Below are 26,552 nucleotides of genomic sequence, written 5' to 3'. Positions count from 1 at the left end.
CCTCAAGTCGTAAGTCTTTCTTAACACGTACTCGGCGACAACGCATTCAGATTGTCACAATCAACTGTGACATTGCTATTGATAGATACTTCTAGGGATAGTACTGTACTCCGAGTGCAGGATATGAGTATGCATACAAGTACACACATCGAACTGTACATTTAATGACCAATTGATCAATATTATGAGCAGATAACCCATGCTGAAAGACAAAGTGACGGAAGCTCATACTGTATATGCAAGCACACAAAGTGTATACACACACACACACACACACACACACACACACACACACACACTAGGGCTTTGAGTTTTGCCCAAAAAACATATTCAAAGTTTGTTTGTTTATTAATATTAATATTCAAATATATTCAAATATTTATTAATAATATTTTGACCATTAAATGCCTTCAGTAAGACCTGGATTGGGCTTTGAGAGGTTTGTTTACCGCGTTGCTAATGTTACCGGTCCTGCGTGTTCCAACGGTTTATTAGGTTACTAATAAATCGCGGTCTAATCAATACTTCATTCACCGCCTCTTCCGTGGTCATTACAATATTATGAATAGACTGCGTCGGGTTCTCCGACGTCTCTCCCTCTTGGCCTGCCCATAACAGGTTAGAATATTAAGGGCTGCCTAATATTCGTTCGAATTTTGATTTATTTTTTGATATTCGAATTATTCTTGATCATTACACGGGTCTTTTCAACGTTCCGTTCACTTGCATGGGCACTTCACAACTTCCGGCGGTCAATTATTTTTGGATAATTCATTGGCAACGGACGAATAATTACCGCTGTCAAGGTAAACAAAAGGACTTTTTGCCTTTGGTTTCACTCCGCACGTAGTCCGGTAACTTGTCAATGTATTAAGCGGGATATGTATCAACCCAAGCGCTGTCGGTTGCTAAGTGACGATTTCAACGTCTTGGGCGGACTATTTCTCTGCTGATCAACACTATGAATGCTGGTAACAAATACATTGTAAATAAATTGTTTCGTTTTGGGAAGTAGCCGTGTAATAAGCGGGATAATGTATAAAACTTCGCCGGTCATTATCGAAAAATAAGCCCCTTCATGGCGAAGCAAGACACCTCCGCTGCGCGTCGGTGTCCTGTTCGCCCTGTCGGGGCCTATTTTCTCGATAATGACCGGCGTTCTATACATTATCCCTTACATAACGAAGTTCGGAGTCAAAGCCCTAACACACACACACACACACACACACACACACACACACACACACACACACACACACACACACACACACACACACACACACACACACACACACACACCTCTCCAGAGTAGAAGACACAGCTGGGGTCCTGGATGGGCTGTGTGGGCTGGTCGGGGCCCCAGTAGGTGAATGAGACGGGGGACTGGTCTGCCCACTTGAACACAGTGTTATTGGTGCCTGTACCGATGAGCCCGATCCACACGTCCAGCGGGAGGCCCTCTGACACACACACACACACACACACACACACACACACACACACACACACACACACACACACACACACACACACACACACACACACACACACACACACACACACACACACACACACACACACACGTTATCATGAGGGTACTATCCATGCGTCCAGCAAACACACAACCATGATGCACATGTCGGTTACATAGATTATTAAAATGGAGGACTAAGGCACTCAAAATCAATATATGACAATTTTTATAAAATATAAAGATATTATATACATTATTAATATAAAAATAAATATTAAACGTAATTATACATGGCATTATGTTGTTTTAATGTTAAATAATGTACTGATATGTTCTTCATCGTTATAAAAATATTTCACAACAATAACCTTACTGGATTTAATTTCTAAATACATTATTCTCGAGTGGTCCGTTTCATGATGCTACATTCCATAATAACATGACTGGTGACCACTTAGCTGTCAACTAAAGAAGGGGAGCGTTGCGAATCCTCCCAAATAGCCTATTTAACCCTGTTCCCATGACAACGCCAAGTCATTTAACTTACTAGCAGGCTAAATATTACCTTGCAAAATAATCTGATAGATATTACGTTTCATTGACCACGTAAAGCCCAATATGAAGGTAAAATAACTGCCTTTCAACAAACACTTTGCATTGACCTGTTGGCAACCGTAACGACCACAAGGTTAAGCCACGCCCACCAACGTTAAGCCACGCCCACTGAAGTTACCGAGCACCGAGGCACGCCTTACGAGCCGATAGCTCCGTTCTCTGCTCACAACCCAGGCATACCTGCGTGGAAGTGAGTGCTGATCATCTCCTTGGCGTCCAGCGAGTGGAGGCTGGCCAGCGTGCCCCCTCCCCCAGCCTCGGGGCCTGAGCAGCGGGTCTGGGCGTCGACGAAGCCCTGGGGCTCGTCCTTCTCCAGCCGGTAGCACCAGCCGCTCCAGGCCTTCCAGCCATCCGGACACACCGTCACCTGATAGTCCAGAGACGCTGCAAGGGGAGACGGAGGTAGACAAACAAAAAGGAATGGATATGTTGTTATTTTAGGATGAAAATATATATATATATTTATTTTTTTGCATTGGCAATATTGTTTTTCATTAAACTTTATGGAACTAATATTATTTTACTGTTATATGATATCACTGTTATCATGCATCATCACTATTAATATTGAGGGACATATTAACTAATATTATACTAATATCATTTAATGATTAATATTGTAGTGGCCAAGGAACAAATAGTATAGTCATCATCATGCAGCATCACTATTAATATTCTAGTGGCCTTTGAACTAATATCATACTACTCTTAACCTTCGTGATAAACACGCTTCGACGCAAGCTCGGGCCCAAAGGCCTGATATAATTTGAAAGGTTTCCCTCAAGCAAAATAAATTCACAACATTCACGCAATGAATGTTTTTGAATTTTTGCAAAATTAAAAACGGACTTCAACATGATCTCCTCAAACTGTAAACATAACTAAAAAATACATTATGCTCCAATGTAATTCATCAAGTTGTATTGTACTTCGTATAAGATTGCACTGAGTAACTGTGGTGGTTTCTGCAAACACTGTAATGAAGGCAAAATAAATACACACATTGTTTTTTCAGGCAAAACAACGTGAGACAATTAGATTCTCACTATCACGCAGTCCCGGGAATCCCTAAGCCTCAAGGAAAGCGTTTTAGCGAAGGTTGAGTGTACCATCATTAATATTGTAGTGCCTTCGGAACTGATATTATACCTAGGAACTAATATTATACTATTATCATTTAACATGATTATTAATACTGTAGTGGCATGAAACTCAAATTATACTATTATCATTTAACATCATTATTCATTTTGTAGCGGGAAGGAACTAATATTACACTATTATCATTAGCATCATTATAAATACTGTAGTGGCATGGAACTCATATTATCCTATTATCATTTAACAATCATTATTAATATTGTAGAGGCCAAGGAACTAATATTGCACCATTATCATTTAACATCATTATTATATTGTAGCGGCCTTGGAACTAGTATTGAACAAAGCTCAACACAAACAATACAAATATCTCCCCTAGACTTTCCACGTACCCGGTTGAGCCTGCTCAAGCACCCTGGGGTGATCATTCAATTAACAGAAGTAATTAGCAACAGCAGTTCCACCGAAAAGACCTGCGGGTTCCCTGTGTGTTGAGAGGAGAGGGGGGGGGGGGGGGGGGGGGGGGTACCGCTGGTGTTGGGGGCGGAGCCAGAGGGGGCACTAGCGTACCTTTAGTGTTGTGGGTGCAGCGGGGAGAGAAGGAGGCGGGGTTAACGTACCGTCGGTGCTGGTGGTGGAGGCGTTGGCCATCTTCCGGCAGACGTAGGGCAGGTGCTCGGAGCAGGACTCTGACTGGAAGTCCTTCCGGGAGGTCAGGACACCACAGTCTGACTCCACCAGAACGGTCGCAGACGGCATTCCTGTCACACAAACACAAACACAAACACACACACACACACACACACACACACACACACACACATTCTTTCAGAGAAGCTGAAAGGAAGCTGAAAATGAAAGACCACCTTCATCGACTAACACAGATTATATAATAGTACCATACTACTACGACTACTGATATTATGATAATATAACAATAATAATCTGCTGTTGTCCTATTGTGAGTACTACCTCAGAAAAGCTTTGATCCGACACCGGTCATGTGAGGTCGAACACACACACACACACACACACACACACACACACACACACACACACACACACACACACACACACACACACACACAAGAGAGAAGCCATCCATTCAGGGCTATTAATGGATTATTGACAACACAAGCGTTTCAAGTGTTGCGATGTTTCCACAGGCCAGTCAGCAGGGCTGGACGCTAAACACCGAGTTCATTGTCTGACACAAGGACACAGTTTAGAGAAGCAGAGCCACCACTGAAAACATCCCTTCAGACACGACGAGATGGGGTGGAAAATGCACATTGTTCAAATCAACTTTGTGACGGTAACCCATTTGCAAAGGTAACATCTGGCCAAGTCGTGCAAAGGTTTTATAACTGACAACGGAAACGAAAGTAAAACAAATTTTACCCGAAAGGAAGGATGTTTTGGTGAAGAACCACCATACCACAAAAAATCCTCCACAGTTTCACAGAATACATCTGCCAGCTTCCGCTCGTCTTTTCTTTAGAAGTTCATGCTGCTTTCATTTACCCATGCTGTACAGACCCCTTGATAGGGGGTCAGAACAGTCTCATTAATCATGAATGCACAGAGAAGGATTCACAAATATATTTTGTGATTTATATATAAATTACTCTTCTCACAAATACATTTCAATGCACACACAAATGGATATCGACAAGGAACTCTCTGTAGCCAATCAGATGCCTCCCTTGTTTTCAGCCAATCACATTACTGCAGTTCCGACCTCTGAGTCCAGCCTCCAAGCCTCTGTCAAATGTCTATGGGAAATAACATGGGTTTTTTGAATGATCGTACATAACAATCTCTAGGTGGCGAAGAAGTAAAAGCTGCGTCACGTTTAGCTACACACTTTTTCCATCTAGTTTCGACTGGGTTTTGGGTTTGTCGGTGCCGTTAAAGTAGTAAACGGCACTGACAATGTAAAAACCCAGTCACTGCAGTCATGTGATTGGCTGAAAATGGGGGAGGCATCTGATTGGCTCCAGAGAGTTCCTTGTCGAAAATAATGCATTTGTGAATCCAGCCACGTCAGGAGAGTCTCAAAAATCCACATATAAATACAGACCAGTTCACACACAAATGCAAACAAGTTCACAAATGAAAAGCGTCTTCTAAATTCAAGTTTAACAGTTTGTATATAAATGTAACAACATCCAAATACATTTTGATGAAAATTGCAAATATTTTTTTAATTCATATATTTATGGATTTATATTACATTTATTTAAAACAGGGTACATTTGTGTGTGGATCAGAAATGTGTTTGTGAAACTTATTTTGGTTTATTTATTTTACATTTATACATACCGATATCCATTTGTGTGTGCATTGAAATGTATTTATGAGAGGAGAGTAATTTATACATAAATCACTAAATACATTTGTGAATCCTTCTCTGTGCATTCATTATTAATGAGACTGTTCTGACCCCATGGATTGACCCTGGTTGTTTTTAAAAATGTGCTTCATAATTTGATGGACCTGGCAAATACAAACGTAAGAAAATGAAAATTGCCAAGAGGAACCAAGTGTTGTTTCAGTGCATCTCTACTGGGGTCGTCTACCTTCTCCCCAGCGTAGGAAGGCAATGGGACGGCCGTCGGACCACTGCCACCCCTGGCCGGTGTCCAGCTGGTGGAGGCCCATCCACATCTTATCCGGCATCCCAGACAGGCCAGCTGCGACTGGACCACACACAAACGCACACGCACACACACACAGACACACACACACACACACGAGAGGTAAACATAATTGCTGTTGCTAGGGTGATTCCTAGTGGTGATTTCTGGGTAACATATTTTATTCATGTTAATTATTAATGTTCCTCCGTGTTCTGCCTTAATCCCTCAACCATCTCACGTTCCGCACAACCATTAAACACTGAAAGTGTTTTGTAGATTCACAGCACTGTTAATATTCATGAGTACCACGATAACCCTGTTTGATGATGGAATGATTTGCACTAAACTGGGGGAGCTTCTCTAAGTTATGTGTGTGCTTCTTGTAAACAACTCCCCCTCCCGTGTTTCGGTCTGTTTGATGAGAAGTAGCTCAAACTGGGGCGCACACACGCAGACCCTGCAGAGAGCGGAATACATAAACTAATAACGTCCCGGAAACAGGAGGAGAGCTAGGAGGGCGGGGGAGGAGGGGGAGGGAAATGGAAAGCACAACGTAACAAAAGATCACAAGATGGCAACGGAGACAGAGACAGGGAGAGCAAGAGTGGGTGAGAAACATAAAGAGAGAGGCCGGAAGAGAAAGGATAAGAGATGAATAGAAACAGAGAGGGAGACAGAGACAGACAGACAGAGAGGGAGACAGACAGACGGAGAGGGAGACAGACAGACAGAGAGGGAGACACAGACGGAGAGGGAGATAGAGAGGGAGACAGAGACAGACAGACGGAGTTGGAGACAGAGACCGATAGACAGAGAGGGAGACAGAAAGACGGAGAGGGAGACAGACAGACGGAGAGGGAGACAGAGAAAGACAGGCGGAGTTGGAGACAGAGACCGACAGACAGAGAGGGAGACAGACAGACAGAGAGGGAGACAGACGGAGAGGGAGACAGAGAGGGAGACAGACGGAGCGGGAGACAGAGACCGACAGACAGAGAGGGAGACAGACAGACAGAGAGGGAGACAGAGACAGACAGACAGAGAGGGAGACAGACAGACGGAGAGGGAGACAGACAGACAGAGAGGGAGACAGAGAGGGAGACAGAGACAGACAGGCGGAGTTGGAGACAGAGACCGACAGACAGAGAGGGAGACAGACAGACGGAGAGGGAGACAGACAGACAGACAGAGAGGGAGACAGACAGACAGAGAGGGAGACAGAGACCGAAAGAAAGAGGGAGAGACAAACGGAGAGGGAGACGGACAGACAGATTAGAGGCAGACAGACAGAGAGGGAGACAGAGACAGCCAGACGGACGGAGACAGCAACACTGTGTGGTGGGGGTGGGGGAGATGGGTGGGTGAGTGGGGGGGGGGGGGGGGGGGGGGTCAGGCTTACAGGTGGGGGATGAGAGCTCTTCCGGCCCGCCCAGACTCAGCAGCTCAGCTCCCTGGCTGCGACATGAGTCCAGAGCCATAGGCCAGCTCACCGCCACGCTGTTTACAAACTGGTAGCACACACCGCCGTCCGCCTCTTTGAAGAGGGTCCCGCAACCTCGCTCTGTAGGGGGGGAGGGAGAGGGGAAGAGAGGAGGAGGGGTGTACAAATGGAGATATTAATGTTTGGTTTCTCTACACCGTCGTGTTTGGTTCCGTTTCACTTTGTCCTCGTCTCGCTCGAGCGCTTCCTGTTTCTGAACAGTTGGTTCAACCCTTACTAAGAAGAAGGACTTGTGCAAACATGTTAATTGGAAGCACCCCTTGCGAAACCGATATGACAGTTTTCGCTCAGTTGTCGTTCGCTGGTCGCACACACGCTTTCATTTGATCTCCGGTGAGGCACACGGTGAGATTTAATTTACCATGTCAACTGACTCGCTAGCATTTAAATCATTTGGTAAATCACGGATTTACTGCAGCTGGTGTCCAAAATATTGTCGTTGTTTTCAGGTTCTTTCTAATACATTTGGTTCCACACTGTTTACAAACACAAAAAACTGCCTCTTGATGATCTCCACTTGACTGCATAGATAGAACCTACATGCAAACTAAAAGGGTCTAAACCCTTGACCCAGGCTAGACAATCTGTATCGGCCTTGTGGTTCCAAAATAGCTACAATTAAACTCGTCTCTATGGTTACGGCCCTGACAAATAACAAAACTATAAACATAAAAGACCATGAAGAAACACCACCACATGCCAGGTAGGAGGCAGCGGCCGAACTTGTGGTCCTGGTCATAGTCGGAGTTGGTGGAGCACCAGAAGTTCTCGGGGGCGTCGGCCTCAGACAGACAGCCGTGGTGCCAGCTCCCATTGGCCAGGAAGGGGAAGTCACACGGGGCTCCGTCCGAGTTACCGCCACTCGTATGGACGACTGGAGAGAGAGAGAGAGAAAGAGAAAGAGATAGAGATTTTATATTATATTTCATTTTGACGGTTTCATTTATTATTCATTAACTTTTGTTGTGCTTTGGCAGCAGAACAGTTCTAAGATGGAGCCTACATTTTAATTTGAGAGAGAGAGAGAAAGAGAAACCGAGGGAAAGAGAGAAAGACAGAAGCCTTCGTTATCTTTTGGTTTATTTCTTTTGAGTCTTTCCCCAATTTTAAGTCAATTCTAGGTGCTTGAACAGTGCTTTATTCATACAAACTTCACTAATTGGTTGATTGGTTCAGACTGAGGCCATGGATCCTACAGTCGTAGAAGACAAGGAAATTGTCAGCGTATTTCTGTGCATCCAACAGGAAGCTGAATGAGCACACAACTTCATTAAGGACCATTTTAGCTCCGTTAGGCCTTATCTGTCTCTGTTCAAGAGGATGTGAGGAATAAAGATTTCTAAGGGTACTTGGCAGGCTCAATTCTAACGCCAAAATTGCAAATAAAGATTCTCTGATCAACATTGAATCACAAGTCACAAGTGAGTGCTGATCCTATAAACTAAGAAACTAAAAGGCACTGGTTGTGACAAAATATTTTCACAGTAAAGCCACATTATAATAATGTGATTCATTGTATATTGAGTCCATGAGATTCTGTCCGGAGAGTCTCTCCAGAAAACCTTGATTTAATCTAATCTTGTCCTTGAGGTTTAGCAAAAAAAACAAATTCTGAAATGTGTCCTTTATCTAAACTGTGATTAAACACATAATCAGACTGGGATCCTTTCCAAAAGAGACGCCTATCAAAATACTTAATAAAATGCGTGTGTGGGCGCGTGTTTAAATTGTATTACAATCCTATCTTTGTCCAAATTTTCTATATGTCCTTTATCAAGACTGTTTTGATCACGTCAACCGTGTCACATTGCAGGTAATCATCAGAATTAACGGGGTTCTGATTCCAAAACTATCAAATATGTTTTGTGCCGTGCAGGGGTGTAGTGGCCGTTGGATGAGGGGGGGGGGAAATAAATGTGTGTGTGTGTGTGTGTGTGTGTGTGTGTGTGTGTGTGTGTGTGTGTGTGTGTGTGTGTGTGTGTGTGTGTGTGTGTGTGTGTGTGTGTGTGTGTGTGTGTGTGTGTGTGTGTGTGTGTGTGTGTGTCAATAACAACATTATTGACAATTGTAAAACTGTACACATCCAAATAGTCTTTAAGCAGCATTTCACCACTAAAAACATCACTGAAGCCACGCTAAAACCCAAATGAAAGCAAAAGCGAGCTGTGAGCAGTGAGTCACATGTCACAAGCCGCAGACTGAAGATAGGCCTGATAGCTATCTCTACATTCAGACAGTTGTGGTTCCCCCAAGCTAGCTGCGAAACAGAGTTGTGGTTTCTACAAGGCAGAACTAATGCAATGCCACAAAACCATTCCGTTGAATGCATCAAGTTAAACATGTTTGAACAAAGGAAATGAGCTCATTATGACAATTGAAGCCCACACTTGAAGCTATGTGCCTTGAAAAAACAACAGGTACACTCTTGCACACACTTTGCAAGAGTTTGTATACCTGGGGTTCACAACCTAGTATACATGTACTGGAACTCAACTAAATTGAGGGGAGTTAATTAATATGTTTCTAAGGTGTGGTTGGCCTACTCAGAAAGCCCTTTGGACATAGCACTACTCAGTGAGCTGTAGCTGTGTTTGGATCTGCGATAACAACAGGCATTATTTTTGCTATTATGTTTGGTGGGGATTTCTTTCAAGAAAAGCAAAAATAAAATCATATCAATCAATGAATTCATCAATCAATTGATTGATATCATTGTGAATGTAAGTATACACATTTACACACATTCTCGGATATTATCTACCGACCCCCGACAGGTAATTGTGTGACCCCAATGGGGCCTCGACCCTCAGGTTGAGTACCAGCAACGCCGGTGACGGAACCGTACTCACCGCGGTATGCCCGCTGGCACACTTTCTCCGGGCCCTCGTCGGCGGTCCAGGCGTCGCTGGCGTCGTGCTTGGCCACCACCGTGCTCCCGCTGACGGCCAGGCCCATCTCGTAGGCGGTGAGCAGCGCCCCCTCCAGGCAGCGCCACTGCAGCACGCCCTGCACCCCCGTGGAGTTGCAGGGGAACAGGCCCGGGGCCTTGGTGACCACGTTCAGCCCCAGGCAGCGCGCAGTGGCCACGTGGAAGAGCCGGCGGCCCGATCCCCACTTCCACACCTGGGGGGCGGCGGTGGTGGGGGAGGAAGGGGAGGAGGGGGTGGGCGTGGAGGCGCAAGGCCCCAGGCCCACCCTGGCGGGTCCCTCGGCTACCAGGCATCGACCCGTCGATGCGTGGCGGATCGTGAAGGCGTCCGCATCTTTGTAAGGAGAGACAGAGTGAGGTCAAGTGTCGCATCCAATCAACGTGCGTGTGTCTGTATATGATGGTGTGTTCGTGTGTGTGTGTTCGTGTGTGTGTGTTCGTGTGTTCGTGTGTGTGTGTGTGTGTGTGTGTGTGTGTGTGTGTGTGTGTGTGTGTGTGTGTGTGTGTGTGTGTGAGTTGAGCGAGCAAGCAGATCAAACAGTTCATACAGATCTGTTTTGAGGAGTGGCAGAAAAACACACATCTCTGATTTACAGTCTCAGCTAAAGACAATATAAACTCTGGGATAGATATAGGAATTGAGGGACACACACACACACACACACACACACACACACACACACACACACACACACACACACACACAGGGTGAACAGTAATACATGACCTAGTGTCCATGTTTTTATTCATTACGTAGTTCACGCTTGCCTTTTAACGCAATTATTCCACTGTCCAGAATGACCCTGAATACAGCCTGCTCTGCATTTTATTTAATAAAAACAAACAATTGAAGTTATTCGAGTGAAACCTCACGAGCATGAGTCAGGTTCATTAAGCCTGATGTGTGTGTGGATGGGGGTGTGTAAACTGGACATCACATCTTCCCGATATAGCTATGAGTGTGCAGTTTATCTGTCCTGTCAACGGGGCGGGGGTCAAGTCAGTCGCGGCGTGCGCAACAACGCGAAAGAGTGTCAACAACAGAGCGGACAACTTAGTTTATTTACAATAAACTACTCCTACTATCAAAGCCCAGGAAGGAGTTTTATCATACGCATTAGTGTTCCATCAAGAAAACCCCACAGCGACTTGTATCGCTTTCGTTTCTGACGTGCAAAGGTCCGATGTAAACCCCCTAAGTTGAAATCGAAACCTTATTAATAAACAACAACAAATTAGCACCAATTAAAATAAATTTTCCGAGCGCGTAAAATAACAATTGGGCACAACTTACCAAGCGTCTGAGCGCACGTCCCGAAACGAATCGCTCTGTTGTCCAACAGAAAAAAGAAACAAAGAGAAACTACTACTTTCAACATCTCCGACATGGTCTAAATAAAGTGTAACCTGGACTTTCCCATGCATGCAGTATCCCCTTCCACGGCCGGCTCTATGTGGGAATGCTCCTCGGTTGGTTTACTTGGTTCATAGATCCGGGAGTAAAAAAGAGCTAAAACTGGTTCGCTGCCTACTGTCAGATGCGATCTCAACTCTCCGCTGTTGGGTTACTGCGTTTGGCAAATACAGTATTCCTCCCAGAACCCGGATACTCCTCCCTTATGGCCGAACAAACACCGCCCGCTCGGCTGTTTCCGTGCGCTAAAACCAATAAACACAAGCCGCTCGGCGCTTGGGAGAGCTCTGGGATCGTGTCGATCGCTCTCCTTTTCTATATATAAACGGCCCGTTTGAAACAAAAAAAACTCATCAATTATGAATGCAGCTGCCCTTCTCATTGCGAAGAGCTTTCTCTGACCTCTTGCCTCAACGTCTGTCGCTTTGTGCAGAATTATTAACGATATACAATTTGATGTGTCGAAGTGTTCAAGCTCAATGTTTTGTTGTTTGTGATGAATGACTATAATTTCCAGAGATCGATAGATACGAGTCATTACGATTATTTCAGAGGCCTAAACTGTGAATTTATAATTCTTAAATTAAGACAATTAATTATGCCTACATTTCTTGACATTACATAGCCTACATTTGTGATAAGAGTGATAAAGCGAAAAATTAAAATTGCTTGTTTTCGCTAATAACAGCCAGAATAAGATTACAAAGAAGACACACGGCACGACACACTGTGAGAAATCATCTTCAAACTTTTCATTTATTAATTCCCACATTTATTATTACAAAAAACATCTGTGCAAAAACACATCAAAGCGTTTATAGTGATCAATGATGCCTTGTGAGTTCTCCTAATAAAATAGAAAATACAAGAGAACCAACTCGGACATTGAAAACGTTTCCTTAGAAATATACCAAAGCACCACCACACAGGGAGTCCTAATACTGAGACTGTATGACCATCACGTCATACAACAAACGTGTCCACACAGAGACACACACCTGGAATTTCCGGCTAGATTTCCTAAATACACTTCCCCTATAAAGATGCTTTCAAAAACTTCGACTGGAGACCAGAAAAGGCAGTGGCTTCTGATCTTGAAAATGGTACTATGGTACCTTAAAGTGTCCCATCCTTCATTAATATAAAACCTGTCTGACATGCTATTAAGTGCATCTCCTCATAAACATGTCCCTGATTCAATGTTTTGTTTTTATTAGCTCACCGCTCGCCTGACCTTGCATATCTTAACGTGTTCTTATTTGTGCACCTTTTTCAAATTGTAGTTTCAATCATAGTTCATCGTTCAGTACCTTTAACTTCATCACAGGAAATCGAATCATGCTGACAGATTCATATTTGAATCACTTGTTCTCTCTTTCCTTTCTTCAGTAAGACAGTGAAGTTCCCGAGGAAAAATACTGAATGGCTGCTATCATGTGACCCGAATCATGACCAATGACAACGGCAGCTTGGGAATGTCATCGTGTGACATTGTTGACTCAAAGTGAACTGGCAAAACTCAAAACAAACACACACACACACACACACACACAGGCAAATGCACACAGGCTCAAACACACACACACAAACACACACACACACACACACACAGGTACAGACATGCATGGGCACAGACAGACGTGGGCACAGACACACAAGCACATACACAGCTAAAGATACGAGGTGACCGAGAGGTCGTCACAAATAGAGAGAGAGCGAAAGAGAGACACACACAGACACACACACACACAGAAAAACAGAGGAAGAGAGACATAGACAGAGGGAGAGAGACATAGAAAGAGGGGGAGAGAGAGACAGAACAGAGCGAGATGAGCCTCTCAAGTGTCCCTCCGGAGCCACCGCCAGCGGCGTGTGAACGCTAGTCCCCGCCAGGACCCTCCAGGTCTGTGATGAGCACGTTGCCGTCCGACTCGGTGCCCTGGGAGTCGGTCTGTCTGTAGTACGCCCCCCCCACCAGCGGGGGGAGCCGGCCGAAGCGCGAGTTGCTCCTCCGGTACAGGAGCCAGAGAATCCCGGCCGCCAAGCAGAAGATCAGCACGGCCACCAGGACGGCGGCGGGGATGACCCCCCGATGGAGGCCTGGGAAGGAGACGTTATGAGGACACGGGGACATCATGGCCGTGGGTTGTGGCCCCAGAACCGCCGCAGGGTCGTCGAGGCGTTTGAATGCATGTGGTAATGTGTGAGTGAGTGTGTTATTAAATGTGTGTGTGAATGTGTGTGTGAATGTGATTTTGAATGTGTGTGTGTGTGTGTGTGAATGTGGTGGAGATTGCGTGTGTGTCTGTGAATGTGATGAATGTGTGAATGCGTGTGTGAGAATATGGTTGTGAATGTATGAATGTGCGTGTACGTGGTTTTGAATGCGTGTGTGAGTCGATGCGTTTGTAAATGCGGTTGAGATTGTGTGAGTGAATGTGTTTGTAAAAATCGGTGAACATTTGACCAAGTGCGTGTACAGAAGGAAACGTGATCCTACTGGTAATAGGATTCAAACCGAAAACTATTACTGGTTTGAATCCTACTATTACAGGCCTCAAACCAAAAACAACCAGAATAGTTTCTAACCTTCAGGGTGCATCTAGAGACTCTTGTCTTCCCACACTTCCACTTCACTGTCCTGTATGAGTCCTGGGGTTCTACTGCAGTGTGGTTGAATGTGTGATGTCCTTCCTACTCTGTTCCGGATTTTTTTAGAAACTCTTGACGTGGAAAGCTCTTAAATGTACATTCCACCAACACTTGGTGTTCACTTGAGTTGTTCGTATTGGATCACAGTGTCTGCTAAACGAATAACAGAGAATGTAACCACTAATGTTGTTTGTGGGGTATTCTAATGCCGTTTGTGGGATTTTTCCGTCCTGCTGCCACACGATGCATATGCATAAGTGGCCTGGTTTCCTCAGGTCTGCGCATTTATCCACAGACGACTTGATGATGAAACGGAACAAACAATGCGTGTGTTCTGGTGCTACCGAAGGGGCGTGGTCGCCAGCGAGCCTGCTTAGAAGAAGCTTTTGACATCAGGAACAATAGTCTTCTATCAGCCTCAGAACCAGCTCATACTAGAGCTGGATCTCTGGGACCACAGGGTACGGTATTCCTCTTATGTTTTCGTCTAAATCCTAAAAAGCCTGACTGATTATTAAACAACACCTTTTTCTGGCAAAGGATGAGTCAATGAGTGCAATGACGTGAACATGCAAAGAGGCATCAATACCCATCTACGGTTCTTCTGTCCTCAGGTTAAAGAACATCAATACTCTTATGGAGTCCCAATATTCATCAATAAGGTTTATCCCATCTCATTCTGTCATAGAGTCATAGAGATACATTTCACTCTGAGAATGGGTCGGCTATTAGCAGTTTGGTCATCATATTCATTTATCGCTAAGGGGTTAGGACCCGCTAAAATAAATGTGCTTTTTACCGTTTAGTGGTTCCACTTCCACCTCAGTTATGGTTTCTGCAGGAAATAAAAACACAATGGCAAGAAAATTATAAATTCAGTTCACACACAATTCCTTAATACACACATGTATGTACATACAATAATATACATTACATAGGTAACATACACACACAAATATATATATCCCATACATAACTTTCTTACTAAACCCCATACCAACACACTGAAACACACACACATTAGTACACAAACATCAACACACACACACACACACACACACACACACACACACACACACACACACACAGGTATCCGGCTGCAGTATAGTGGGGGTGGGAGTGGTGGGGCTGCTTGGTACCGGGCCGTGTCTTGCAGACGAAGCCCAGGCGCTGGGTGCAGGCAGACAGGTGCCACGTGCCGTCCTGCACCCTGACAGACAGGCAGCTGTCTGCGGACAGAGAGCTGCGCTCCGGGGCGTGGAAGTGCCAGTTGGTGAAGTTGAGAGGGGAGCCATCCAGCCAGGCCAGCGCCTTCGCTGGGAGGGGAGGGGGGGACACACAATACAACAGATCAGTTATACTGATTCAAATGGTTTCCCCCAAGTTTTGACTACGGCCACGTTTATACATAGCAGGGTATTTAGAGAAACGAATATCCCCCCCCCCGCCGTTTTCAAAAATAACATCATTCACGCAACATCGTTTTCAAAAAAGTTGTCATTTACATCAACCCCGCTGTGGGGGGACGTGTGACGTCTGGCCTGCAGGGGGAGTATGGGCAGGTTGTGAGCGCACCGGATTGGCTGGGGGGGGGGGTTGGACCTGAGTGCGAGCAGGTGTCAGCACTCAGGCCAATCAGGGAGTGTTTGTATATATGTGCCTGCTTTGTGGTTAGTGGGGGAACTGGGGTGCAGAGAGAGAGAGGCAGGGGCGATCGCCACCAGAGATCGCATCCTGTGACCGCTTGGAGCGGAGTTAGGATTTACGTCCAAGGAATGGTGTTTTGTTGGACAGAGCGATCGAAATAAAAGGACTTTCTGTTGGAAAAAGAAAACCTGGTGTCCAAGCGCTCTGTGAACCTGCTACACCCGCATTAATACGCCATTGAGCGCCATTATAACTATGGCAAACCTATGGGCGGCAGTGTAGGGAGAATGATAGCCAAACAAACTCACATGACGTTAAGCATTTTCTGGCGCATAATGTGACGCTTGAGAACATAAAACCCCGCTTCTCCCAGATAGTTGACACGACAAAACATAACCGGCGTTATCAGAAATCTCCACTTTGGAGTCCAGAGTTTTTAGAAATAATCCTTTTCTGTGATGAAAACTGGGTTTTCGTGTAAATGAGAGGCCAAACCGCGTGGAAATATCTGCGTTTTCCCTTGGTGTAAACGGGGCCTACATCACTTGTAAGTCCTTGTGGGAGTGTGTGTGGATGATGGCTGGTTTAGGCAGCCTCACCTGGTGGAGTCTAATTGAACTCTGGGTCTGGGTGAGGCTGTACACCTGTTGTGCATTGAGTTATCAGTGTGCACAGGTTGAGGCCACGTTTATACGTAGCAGGGTATTTATAGAAACGAATATTTCCCCCCCTTCGTTTTCAAAAATAACATTGTGCACACATCGTTTTCAAAAAAGTTGGCGTTTACATCAAAACGCATAAATACGCCGTCGAGCGCCATTATAAGTAAGGCAAACCTATGGGCAGCAGTGTAGGGAGAAGGATAAAGCCATGCAAGCCAATCAGAATCCTCAGAATCAACAACAACGAATAACAGGAGCGTCTTCCTGTAAAAAACTAACTAACATAGGGCACTCATATGACGCTAAGCATTTTCTGGCACATAATGTGACGCTTCAGAATCCAAAACCCCGTTTCTCCCCGTTGACACGACAACACATAACTGGCGTTTTCAGAAATCTCCACTTCGGCCGGAGTTTTTAGAAATGATCGTTTTCTGTGATAAAAACTGCGTTTTCGTGTAAATGAGAGGCCAAACCGCGTGGAAATATCTGCGTTTTCCCTTTGTGTAAACGGGGCCTAAACGTGCCATCACCACACACACTGGCGAGATCTTCTGGAAGGCAGCGGAGCAGTCTTGCCATGTTCAGTATCATCATTTTGCAATAACCGGTCTGCAATTAAAAAGCAGAACCCAGCCAGGAGGAAGCTCTTGCGGTTCCTTCTACTAACACGGTGGTTCTTACTGTCGGGGTTGAAGAACATGCTCAGCCACAGCGTCTGGTGGGGGAACCCGGACGACCACAGCTGCTCCAGCACAAAGCGGTTCTCCGCCTCACTCTGGATGCTGAGGACATCTGACGTGTTGACTGAAGGAACAGAGCGCAGCGCCCCAAGAAGGGGGGGTGTTAGCTGGGATGAGCGCTGGGAATAGACCCTCTCATGGCAGGGGTACTAGGAGACTATCCTCTGGGGTGGCTGAGGTAACACACGGGCTAGGGTTTGGATGCTAGCCCGCAAGGTCAATTGGAAATAAGAAAGACATGCAACTAGATTTTTCATATTCATTAAATGAATCTATATTTATAAAAAAATATACATATATATTTATTTATTTTCAGATTTAACTGAACCACTATATCATAATATCATTTCCGCAACCCACTTATGCGTTTTTATCTAATAATGGAAGTGTATTGTGATGAGGGAGCTCAGTTTGACGGTCTAGTCTGTCAGTTGAAGCTATGGGTAGCCGATGAGCTCAGCTTGTCAGAACAGGTGTCTACCTTTCTGCCTGCAGTGGTCTCTGGCTTTCTCCAGGGTTAGTCTTTCAACCGCAGGCTCAAAGTTATAACAGCCGTTTCCAAACTTCACCCACGTAGGGGGACAAACCACCTCGTAGATGGTGAAGGCATTGCTTCCTGTGTAAGAGAGAGAGAGATAGACAGTGTTCAGTTTTTAACCTGCGTATTCTTCCAATGTGTTGCATTCCTGTGGTTTATCAAACCTATTTGATGATACTTTGCGCAAAAAACGGATTACTAAGTGCGTAACAGGTGAAATGAAAACATAATAAGAAATGTGATGAAACTACCGGTAGATGATTACAAGTCGAACAGCAGGGACAGCGCCCCCTCTGTTTGAATATTCACAATTACCTGTCACTACCCATACAATACACACATTGAAATGTGTAGGTTTGCCTCACAGCTTTTTGTGAGCATTTTCGGATTTTGTTTTTTATTTTTCTATATTTTACTCTTTCTATATTTTACATCTTTTACTCTTCACTTTACTGTTATCGATAGAAAAAATGAATCCTTGTAATATCCTAACATATTACAATTATTATAATAATTGTATTATAATATTATAATATTACAAGTTAGTTGGTTGTCTTGATCCTGTGGGTGTACTTTGAGGCATATTTCAACAAATAGGATTGAAAACAACCAGAAAAGGACCTTGAAGAACGAATCAGAAGACAGCCCCTGTCATCCTCCATCCTGTGTCTCTGGGGTCATCAGTCGGCTCATTATGCATGCGGAACACCTGGGTTCTAAACTCTAACTCTGCCACAAAACAAACCGAAAAAACGGAAAGCGAGGGGACCAACTGACTTGGCGGGGGGACGTGGCACAGTGCCCCCGGTAGCGGCCTCTCGCAGTCGGCCCGCCTCCAGCCCCCGCTCACGTCCAGGTACACACACTCCCCAGTCACAAAGTCCTCCTCGTCCTCGCTGACGTCCCAGTGGGCGTACACCTCGTCGCTGCCGTCCGACCAATGGTAGTTCTGGCCGTCCTGAGGGGGAAATGAGGTCACAAGAGTCGGACGGGAGGTGGGCTGAGACAGGGGCGGATATGGTGGTCATGGCCTGGATGAGGATAAATACATCACTAAGAGGAAGTAGGCTAAACTAAGTCAGGCTAGGCCACAATAAGCCATGATAAAACAAGATGAGCTTAAAGAAAGATAAACTGAAATAATAAACGCTCGACAAAAAATGACTCCACTAAACAGCGCACAGCTAAACTACTAAACTACCAAGCTAACCTGAGGTGAACTAAACCAATTCAACTAAGCTAGGCTGAAAAAAAGGAGAAGAGGAAGTAAGATAGATAAGACATACAGGATGAGAGCCACAGCATCAACAGAGCAGCGCGGAGAGGAAAGGGAGACAAAGCAAACAAACGGCCTGCTGGGGAAATTAATTCCATCGTTTCATCTTCAGCTCACTTCAGCCTGTGAGCGAGGCATCCGTGCGTGGGCGGGCTGATTATGTCGACGCCCTGCTGTGAGAGCATATGCTGGGAGCGTGCATGTCTCATGCACATCGTTTCAATTCAGGCAGTGGGGCCCAGATCCGAGCCAACCTCATACAATAACCTTAGCTCTGACCCAACCCTAGCCCCTAATCCTAACCCTAAACCCTAGCCCTTAATCCTAGCCCATAGCCCCTAATCACACACATTACATCCTGCACCAACGCGCCGGATATCTATGAAGAACTACATCGCTCGGAGAACGTTCATGTCTTTCCGCGTTGCCGATCCCTGTGGGGGTTTGTGGCAAGCAATCGCAGATCGCAGAAACCAAAACACTGTTTGTTCAGTTGGTTGCAACTGTTAATTTACATTCGGGCTGGGAAACGTATACTGCCCCCTTGTGTGTAGGGATTCTAACTGCAGGCAGCCCAGCAGACACGGCGGCTACGTACGTCCTGGCTGTACAGGCCGATCCAGTGGGGCGCGGCCAGCCGGTTGACCAGCACGGTGAGGAAGGCCTGGTGGTAGGCGTCCGTGATGCTGGCCAGCTCCGAGCCCACGTCCATGCAGGCCTGCTGCGCCTGGTACCAGCTCATGTTGCCCGGCAACACCTTGTAGTTGCGGCTCTTGTAGTCCACGTTGTCCGGAGCGGGGTGGTGGTACGTGTGGGTCGGTGGTTTGGACGGGTCTGAGGGAGAGAGAGGGGGGTGGGGAGGGGGGGACAAGACAGACAGACAGACAGACAGACAGACAGACAGACAGACAGACAGACAGACAGACAGACAGACAGACAGACAGACAGACAGGACAAGTAAAGTAAAGTAAAGTAAATTAAAAGTTCCAACTGAACTGAAACAGCCTTTCTTAAATTCTGCTCTTTGTACAGATTTTTTTAGTAGTTTAGTTTATTCATCTACTTTATTTTAAGCATATTTTGCGTGAAGGGAACTTACAAATTAAGAATTTCATTGCCCAGACAGTGTAAACTATGTTTCCATTGTGTATATGAAAATAAACGATCTTGATTCTTGTATCTTTGCAGAACAAGACCGAGTGTTATAATGCTAGTAGCAGGAACCAGATTCCAGAGAAGCGGGTTTCAGATGAGTGTTAATTTAGAGGTTCACTTCCTTAAATGACGAAAGGGTGGACTAAAATAGACTTGTGAGGCCTTCATCCTTCAGACAAACGACACATTGATCTGCTGTCATGCCGCGCTCTGATTGGTCGGTCTCAGATTGCATTGCTCCCTTATTTAATATTGAACTCGCTCAGGGTCACCGATAAACAGATCCGATATCAAACAAAGATCCAGTTACACGTACTTACGTACTAATAAACATTTGCTGTGTGTACTGCAATGAATGTTTATGAAATATTGACCGCTTCGTCAGATAACATTTTCTCCATTTACCATGTAGAGTGAAAGGCAGAACGTTGCTAAGATATTAGCAGGTGGTAAGCCAAATGAACAGGGTAGGTGAGGCTGATGAGCGTATACAGTCGTACAGTCGGTTAGACTGTGTATAGTCAAACAGAGTTGGATTTCTCTTTTGTTTGATGCCACTTTAGGGGAAAGCTACCTAGCCATGGCAGCAACTAAGCTAACTCCGGCATATTTATATTGATGCTCTGGCTGACATGTTGACTAATGTGCACTGTCCTAATCAAATAAATAAATAATAATAATAGTTTGTATGCACTGAATTGAATTGAATTGAGTTGCGTTGTGTTACGTTGAGTTTAATTTAATTTAATTTAACGACGTCAACCATGAACCTGGGGGTCCTAACGAACCGACTCCTCTTAAGCTCCTCACGCCCTTCCCGTGCTCAATATGGAGGACGGACGGACGGACGGACGGACGGACGGACGGACGGACAGACGGCTCACCCTGGGGCTTCTGACAGATGTAGCCGTAGCCCGTCTCGGAGCACTTGTCGTCGTACCACTTCCCCGCCAGGTGCAGGTTGTGGTGGTTGGAGAGCACGGTACACAGGGGCTCACCTGCCGCCATCGCCGTGCTCAGCCAATCATCCGCCTGGGACACACACACACACACACACACACACACGCACACACATATTACACTTACATATTCAGGGGATTCAGCAGACGATTTTATCCACAGCGACTTACAACTACATTTGTCAAAGGAAGAGAAACAATATATCTATAGCTGTTGGTACAGTAAGGATGTTCATATAAACAAGTGTCAAGCCAAAGCACACAATTGCTAGGTTAACCCATTCACCGCTAGGATTAAGTTGATACATACAACGTACAAACACATGTGAGAGACACACATACACACATACAGAGCTTAGACATTACGTCTTCCAATATGATGCTTTTTAATGGGGAATTCTGTTCCGGATTTGATCGTTGGTTCGTGTACATATGTAAGATGCACTATGCTGCCTCCTTGTGGTTAGACGTGGATCTTTGCAAACCCAGGGTTACGCAGAAGTGAGATTCAGTGTTAGTTATCAGTGTATAATATATTGTACCGGTATTATATACAGCAGGGGGTGGGGGTGTTTGGGTACCGGTTGGTGTAGCATTAGATAATAATATTATTATACATAAAGTACTCACAGCAGGAGATTTTTTGGGGGACCAGTTGGTGTACTATTAGATAAAGTACTCACAGCAGGAGGGTTTTTGGGGGACCAGTTGGTGAAGTATCAGATAAAGTACTCACAGCAGGAGGGTTTTTGGGGGACCAGTTGGTGTAGTATTAGATAAAGTACTCACAGCAGGAGAGTTTTTGGGGGACCAGTTGGTGTAGTATTAGATAAAGTACTCACAGCAGGAGAGTTTCTGGGGGACCAGTTGGTGTAGTATTAGGTAGTGTCAGATATTATTCGTATGATACATACAAAGTACTCACAGCAGGAGAGTTTCTGCGGGGACCAGTTGGTGTAGTATTAGGTAGTGTCAGATATTATTCGTATGATATATACAAAGTACTCACAGCAGGAGAGTTTCTGGGGGACCAGTTGGTGTAGCCCACAGGCCTCCCGTTGGTCCAGCAATCGGTGTCATCGATCCTCTGTCCAATCCAGACGCCCACGGCACTGCCCTGCAGCAGCATGGTGATGAATGCTGCCGTAACCACGGACACCACAGTGGGAGGGAGGGGGGGGGGGGGGGGGATAGGATTAGTCATAGTAGTGCGGAGGGCGGAGAAGCGCATTCAAAAGTTGTGCTCGTTTTTTAAAAAGTGTGTATGGTGGTAGAATGCTATACTGAGTGTATAGTTGGGTGGTGGAGGTAGAGTGCCTTACTGGGACATTAGGGTGGGGGTTGGGGGTGGAGCTAGAGTGCTTGACTGGGACAGTAGGGTGGGGGTGGGGGCGGAGGTAGAGTGCCTCAGTGGACAGTATGGTGGGGTGGGTGGAGGTAGAGTGCCTCACTGGACAGTAGGGTGGGGGTGGGGGTGTCACCTTGCTGTATGGGGTCCTCGATGGCCACCAGCGAGCCCTGGAAGGAGGAGCAGATGGAGTTGGCGTCGGTCCAGCTCTTCCCCTCCTCTGGTCCATCAGGGAGGTGCAGCAGGAAGCACTGACATCAGGCACGCGCGCACGCACACACACACACACACACACACACACACGCACACACGCACACACGCACACACGCACACACACACGCGCACACAGACATACAGGAATATGAAAAACACACACACTCATAAACACATACACAGACACAAATGTGAATATGAAAAACACACCAGCACACATATAAAAACACACACACACAAATACACACACACACACACACACACAAACACACACACACACACACACACACGTGGATAGGAACACACACACATAAGCAGACACAAACACACACAATAAAAACACAGTAACTGGTCTGATGTATGAAACAATGCCTTTCTAGAACTCCCTCTGCAAAAAAGTTTCAAGAAGTAGAAGGAATAGTCTCACAGTCACACACACACACATGCACACGCACACCCACACACACGTGAATATGAAAACACACACACACACACACACACACACACACACACACACACACACACACACACACACACACACACACACACCTTGTGTCCAAAGTAGACCCAGTTCTCAGGGCAGCTGCCGATGTAGTGGGGCTCTCGGTGGGTCTCCAACACGGACACTGTCCGTCGCTTACACACGTAACCATGGAGACCGCTGCACTCGCCCACGGACCACTTCCCTGAAACGCAGCAGGGGTACGTCATACAGCGTCACAGCGGGGGGGGGCAACGTGTTCAAGACACAGGCGTACCCGCCGCGCCTCTACCTGAATCCCAGGTCTGATTGACGTATGTAAAACGACAACATGCAACCACGTATACTTATATATGTGATAATTGTACACTTCGGACCTGATTATGACAGCATAGTTGTGCGACCCCCCGGAAGCTATTTTAATTATTTTGTTTTCTTTGTATTATTTTTAGATCTCTATATATTTAATTCATCTATTTTTGGCATGAATAACAAAATAACATTAGATAGTAAATGCGAGTAGGTGTGTGTGTGTGTGTGTGTGTGTGTGTGTGTGTGTGTGTGTGTGTGTGTGTGTGTGTGTGTGTGTGTGTGTGTGTGTGTGTGTGTGTGTGTGTGTGTGTGTGTGTGTGTGTGTTACCTGTTGCTGAAGACATGCTGACACACAGCTTATGATTGTCAGGACCCCCGTAAGACCCGCCCTCAGCCCAGTTATGGAGATCCAGATCTGTCTTATCACTCCAACTGTACACCCACACACACCCACACCCACACCCACACCCACACCCACACCACACCACACACACACACACACACACACACACACACACACACACAGACATTTAGTATGTACTACTGTATGCACCATGCACTAGTTGTGTGTGTGCACAAGTCAACCGACATATCACACAGATAGGCACACAAACTCAACACTCATTCGAACACAAAACTGACCTGACTTCCTCCGTGGGCCGGTTGATGGACAGCCCTATCCACCAATCAGTAGCACCCACAGAGAGCTGCGGAAAGAGAGAGAGAGAGAGAGAAAGAGAGAGAGAGTGAGAGAGAGGAGACATAGAAAGAGGGAACGAGAGACAGAGACAGAGAGAGTGAGAGAGTGAGAGAGTGAGAGAGAGAGAGAGAGAGAGAGAGAGAGAGAGAGAGAGAGAGAGAGAGAGAGAGAGATAAGCATCAGATTTAGATAGTAACTGCTCCTTGTGGCCACTCAGGAGGGCCCAGCAAGATGCCCAATCCTCCTCCCTCCTCCACCTTCTTAACATCTCCCCCGGCCCCCTTTCCCCCTCTCCCTCCCTCCCTCCCTCCCTCCCTCCCTCCCTCCCTCTCTCTCTCTCTCTCTCTCTCTCTCTCTCTCTCTCTCTCTCTCTCTCTCTCTCTCTCTCTCTCTCTCTCTCTCTCTCTCTCTCTCTCTCTCTCTCTCTCTCTCTCTCTCTCTCTCTCTCTCTCTCTCTCTCTCTCTCTCTCTCTCTCTCTCTCTCTCTCTCTCTCTCTCTCCCTCTCTCCCTCTCCTCCCTCCCTCCTCCCTCTCTCCCTCTCTCCCTCCCTCCCTCCCTCCCTCCCTCCCTCCCACCCCCCCTCTCCTGTCCAGCCTTCTATCTGTTGAAGGTAATCCCAGACCTTGGCCATGCGCTGCCTGATGAAGCGGAGCTCCTCCTTGGAGTGGATGGAGAGCAGCTGGGCCCCCATCATCTGGCATGCCAGGGACACCGCCTCCCAGTCAAACAACTGCCTTGCCAAAAGGTACTCTGCCCCGTGGTAGAACACCCAGGGCTCGCTCTCTGATTGGGGGGGGGGGGAATTGTTAGAGAACAATCCCGGTCTAGGTGATCAAACCGTCTCATGGCTTCACTAAAACATCCGTTACCAATGTCATGTGTCAAGATTATTTAATGGCGATAAAGAGCTTTCCTTTTTTAAAAGCAATGCATGTCGGCTAGGCCAGAGTTTTTGAACAACATCACATGTCAAAACTGTACAATTCCTTCTCAAAACGTATTGTCACCGTCACAGAAGTGCTTGATGACGTGGTTGACATTCGTGGCAGGCGTCCTCACGCTAAATGCTCTTCAGCGGAATTAGTACAAGGAAGCCATTTTGAAAACTATATTTTTAACGTTTGAGTGAAGCCAGGAGAGACGGTTACAATGGTCTGATAACCCTGACCGGTGGTGTCCTTTAAGACCATGGACAGTAGAAGTGCGCTGTAACTTACGTTCCGTGTACCAATACGGCCTTTTCAGCTCCTGGCCTGCGAACAGACAGAGATCCATCAAGACAAGCATAACGATCTGTTAATGGGAGCAAAACCTAGACCTGCTAGAAAATAAAAGCCCAGATCCAAGGTAGATCTACAATCAATCCCGTGAGTGACGGTCGCTAGGTGGGAACTGCCAAAGGAATCGATCCCAGAATGGATCCGAGCCTCTCAAGATGTTCCGCTGTCTCGGGCCTCCGGAGGATAGGGCAGGTAATCAGGCTACCGGAAGGTTGCTGGTTTCGATCCCTGGCTGAGGGTCAAAGTGTCCCTGAGCAAGACCTGCTACCTAACCCAGTTATATTGGGGCCATCCCGCGACTCGCATGGTCCCCTGCCAGAAGCTCACTGATGGGTCCCACCGACCCACATTTTGGGTACCACTACTATGATGATGCTGTTAGTCTTTTGAGTCGAGCGCAAGCCAGCCTTCTTGTGTTTTGAGCGACGCCGCTGAAAGATGGGCTGACCTCTGGGGAGCTCGCAGATCCACTCGTGCTGGGCGTCGCAGGGCTGAGGCAACATGGCGTTGGTCAGGTGGCTGTAGACCGCACAGCTGCGCTGCTCGTCCTCCTCGTTCTTGTCTTCGAAGAACTGTGTCACAATCTGACGTGAACACACACACACACACACACACACGCACGCACACGCACACACACACACACACACGCACACACAAACACACACACACACACACACACACACACACACACACACACACACACACACACACACACACACAGCGGCTAGTTGGTATTGATTGATGAACCTGTGCAGAAACCTTGATACTCGCAAGTGTGTATGCAGTCGTGTGTACAGATTATTGTATAAACAGGTCTATGTTGGTATACATGGTATGTATATATGAATATACGAACAGGTATGTGTGCAGGTGTGTGTGTAAAAGTGCATTTATGGGCGTGCATTAGCA

The 26,552-nt window shown here is 46.2% G+C and overlaps 2 protein-coding genes across 3 annotated transcripts in view; both read right to left on the bottom strand.

Moving 5' to 3' along the window:
* ly75 (lymphocyte antigen 75) overlaps window positions 1–11,861 on the bottom strand; it is a 32,226-nt gene extending 20,365 nt beyond the window's left edge. Inside the window, exons 1-8 of the mRNA XM_030376631.1 lie at window positions 11,557–11,861; window positions 10,183–10,596; window positions 8,034–8,207; window positions 7,232–7,393; window positions 5,773–5,892; window positions 3,811–3,951; window positions 2,270–2,473; window positions 1,300–1,460 (exon numbers count right to left, since the gene is read on the bottom strand). Coding sequence (XP_030232491.1) covers window positions 1,300–1,460; window positions 2,270–2,473; window positions 3,811–3,951; window positions 5,773–5,892; window positions 7,232–7,393; window positions 8,034–8,207; window positions 10,183–10,596; window positions 11,557–11,650 — 1,470 coding nt within the window. The 5' untranslated portion in view covers window positions 11,651–11,861. The remainder of the gene's footprint in view (window positions 1–1,299; window positions 1,461–2,269; window positions 2,474–3,810; window positions 3,952–5,772; window positions 5,893–7,231; window positions 7,394–8,033; window positions 8,208–10,182; window positions 10,597–11,556) is intronic.
* A 543-nt stretch (window positions 11,862–12,404) lies between these two features.
* Window positions 12,405–26,552, bottom strand: part of pla2r1 (phospholipase A2 receptor 1) — a 30,366-nt gene continuing 16,218 nt past the window's right edge. For both annotated transcript variants that reach the window (XM_030376639.1, XM_030376640.1), the window contains 16 exons: window positions 26,092–26,227; window positions 25,581–25,616; window positions 24,986–25,146; window positions 24,305–24,369; window positions 23,991–24,094; window positions 23,419–23,555; window positions 22,790–22,907; window positions 22,318–22,448; window positions 21,234–21,381; window positions 19,793–20,028; window positions 18,696–18,876; window positions 17,862–17,996; window positions 17,322–17,444; window positions 15,468–15,644; window positions 15,128–15,163; window positions 12,405–13,776 (listed from right to left, as the gene is read on the bottom strand). In XM_030376639.1, the coding sequence (XP_030232499.1) occupies window positions 13,556–13,776; window positions 15,128–15,163; window positions 15,468–15,644; window positions 17,322–17,444; window positions 17,862–17,996; window positions 18,696–18,876; window positions 19,793–20,028; window positions 21,234–21,381; window positions 22,318–22,448; window positions 22,790–22,907; window positions 23,419–23,555; window positions 23,991–24,094; window positions 24,305–24,369; window positions 24,986–25,146; window positions 25,581–25,616; window positions 26,092–26,227 (2,145 nt within the window). In that variant the 3' untranslated portion in view covers window positions 12,405–13,555. The remainder of the gene's footprint in view (window positions 13,777–15,127; window positions 15,164–15,467; window positions 15,645–17,321; window positions 17,445–17,861; window positions 17,997–18,695; window positions 18,877–19,792; window positions 20,029–21,233; window positions 21,382–22,317; window positions 22,449–22,789; window positions 22,908–23,418; window positions 23,556–23,990; window positions 24,095–24,304; window positions 24,370–24,985; window positions 25,147–25,580; window positions 25,617–26,091; window positions 26,228–26,552) is intronic.

This window comes from Gadus morhua, chromosome 14, assembly GCF_902167405.1.
Source record: "Gadus morhua chromosome 14, gadMor3.0, whole genome shotgun sequence".
Lineage (NCBI taxonomy): Eukaryota > Metazoa > Chordata > Actinopteri > Gadiformes > Gadidae > Gadus > Gadus morhua.
This window is presented reverse-complemented; position numbering and strand designations above follow the sequence as displayed.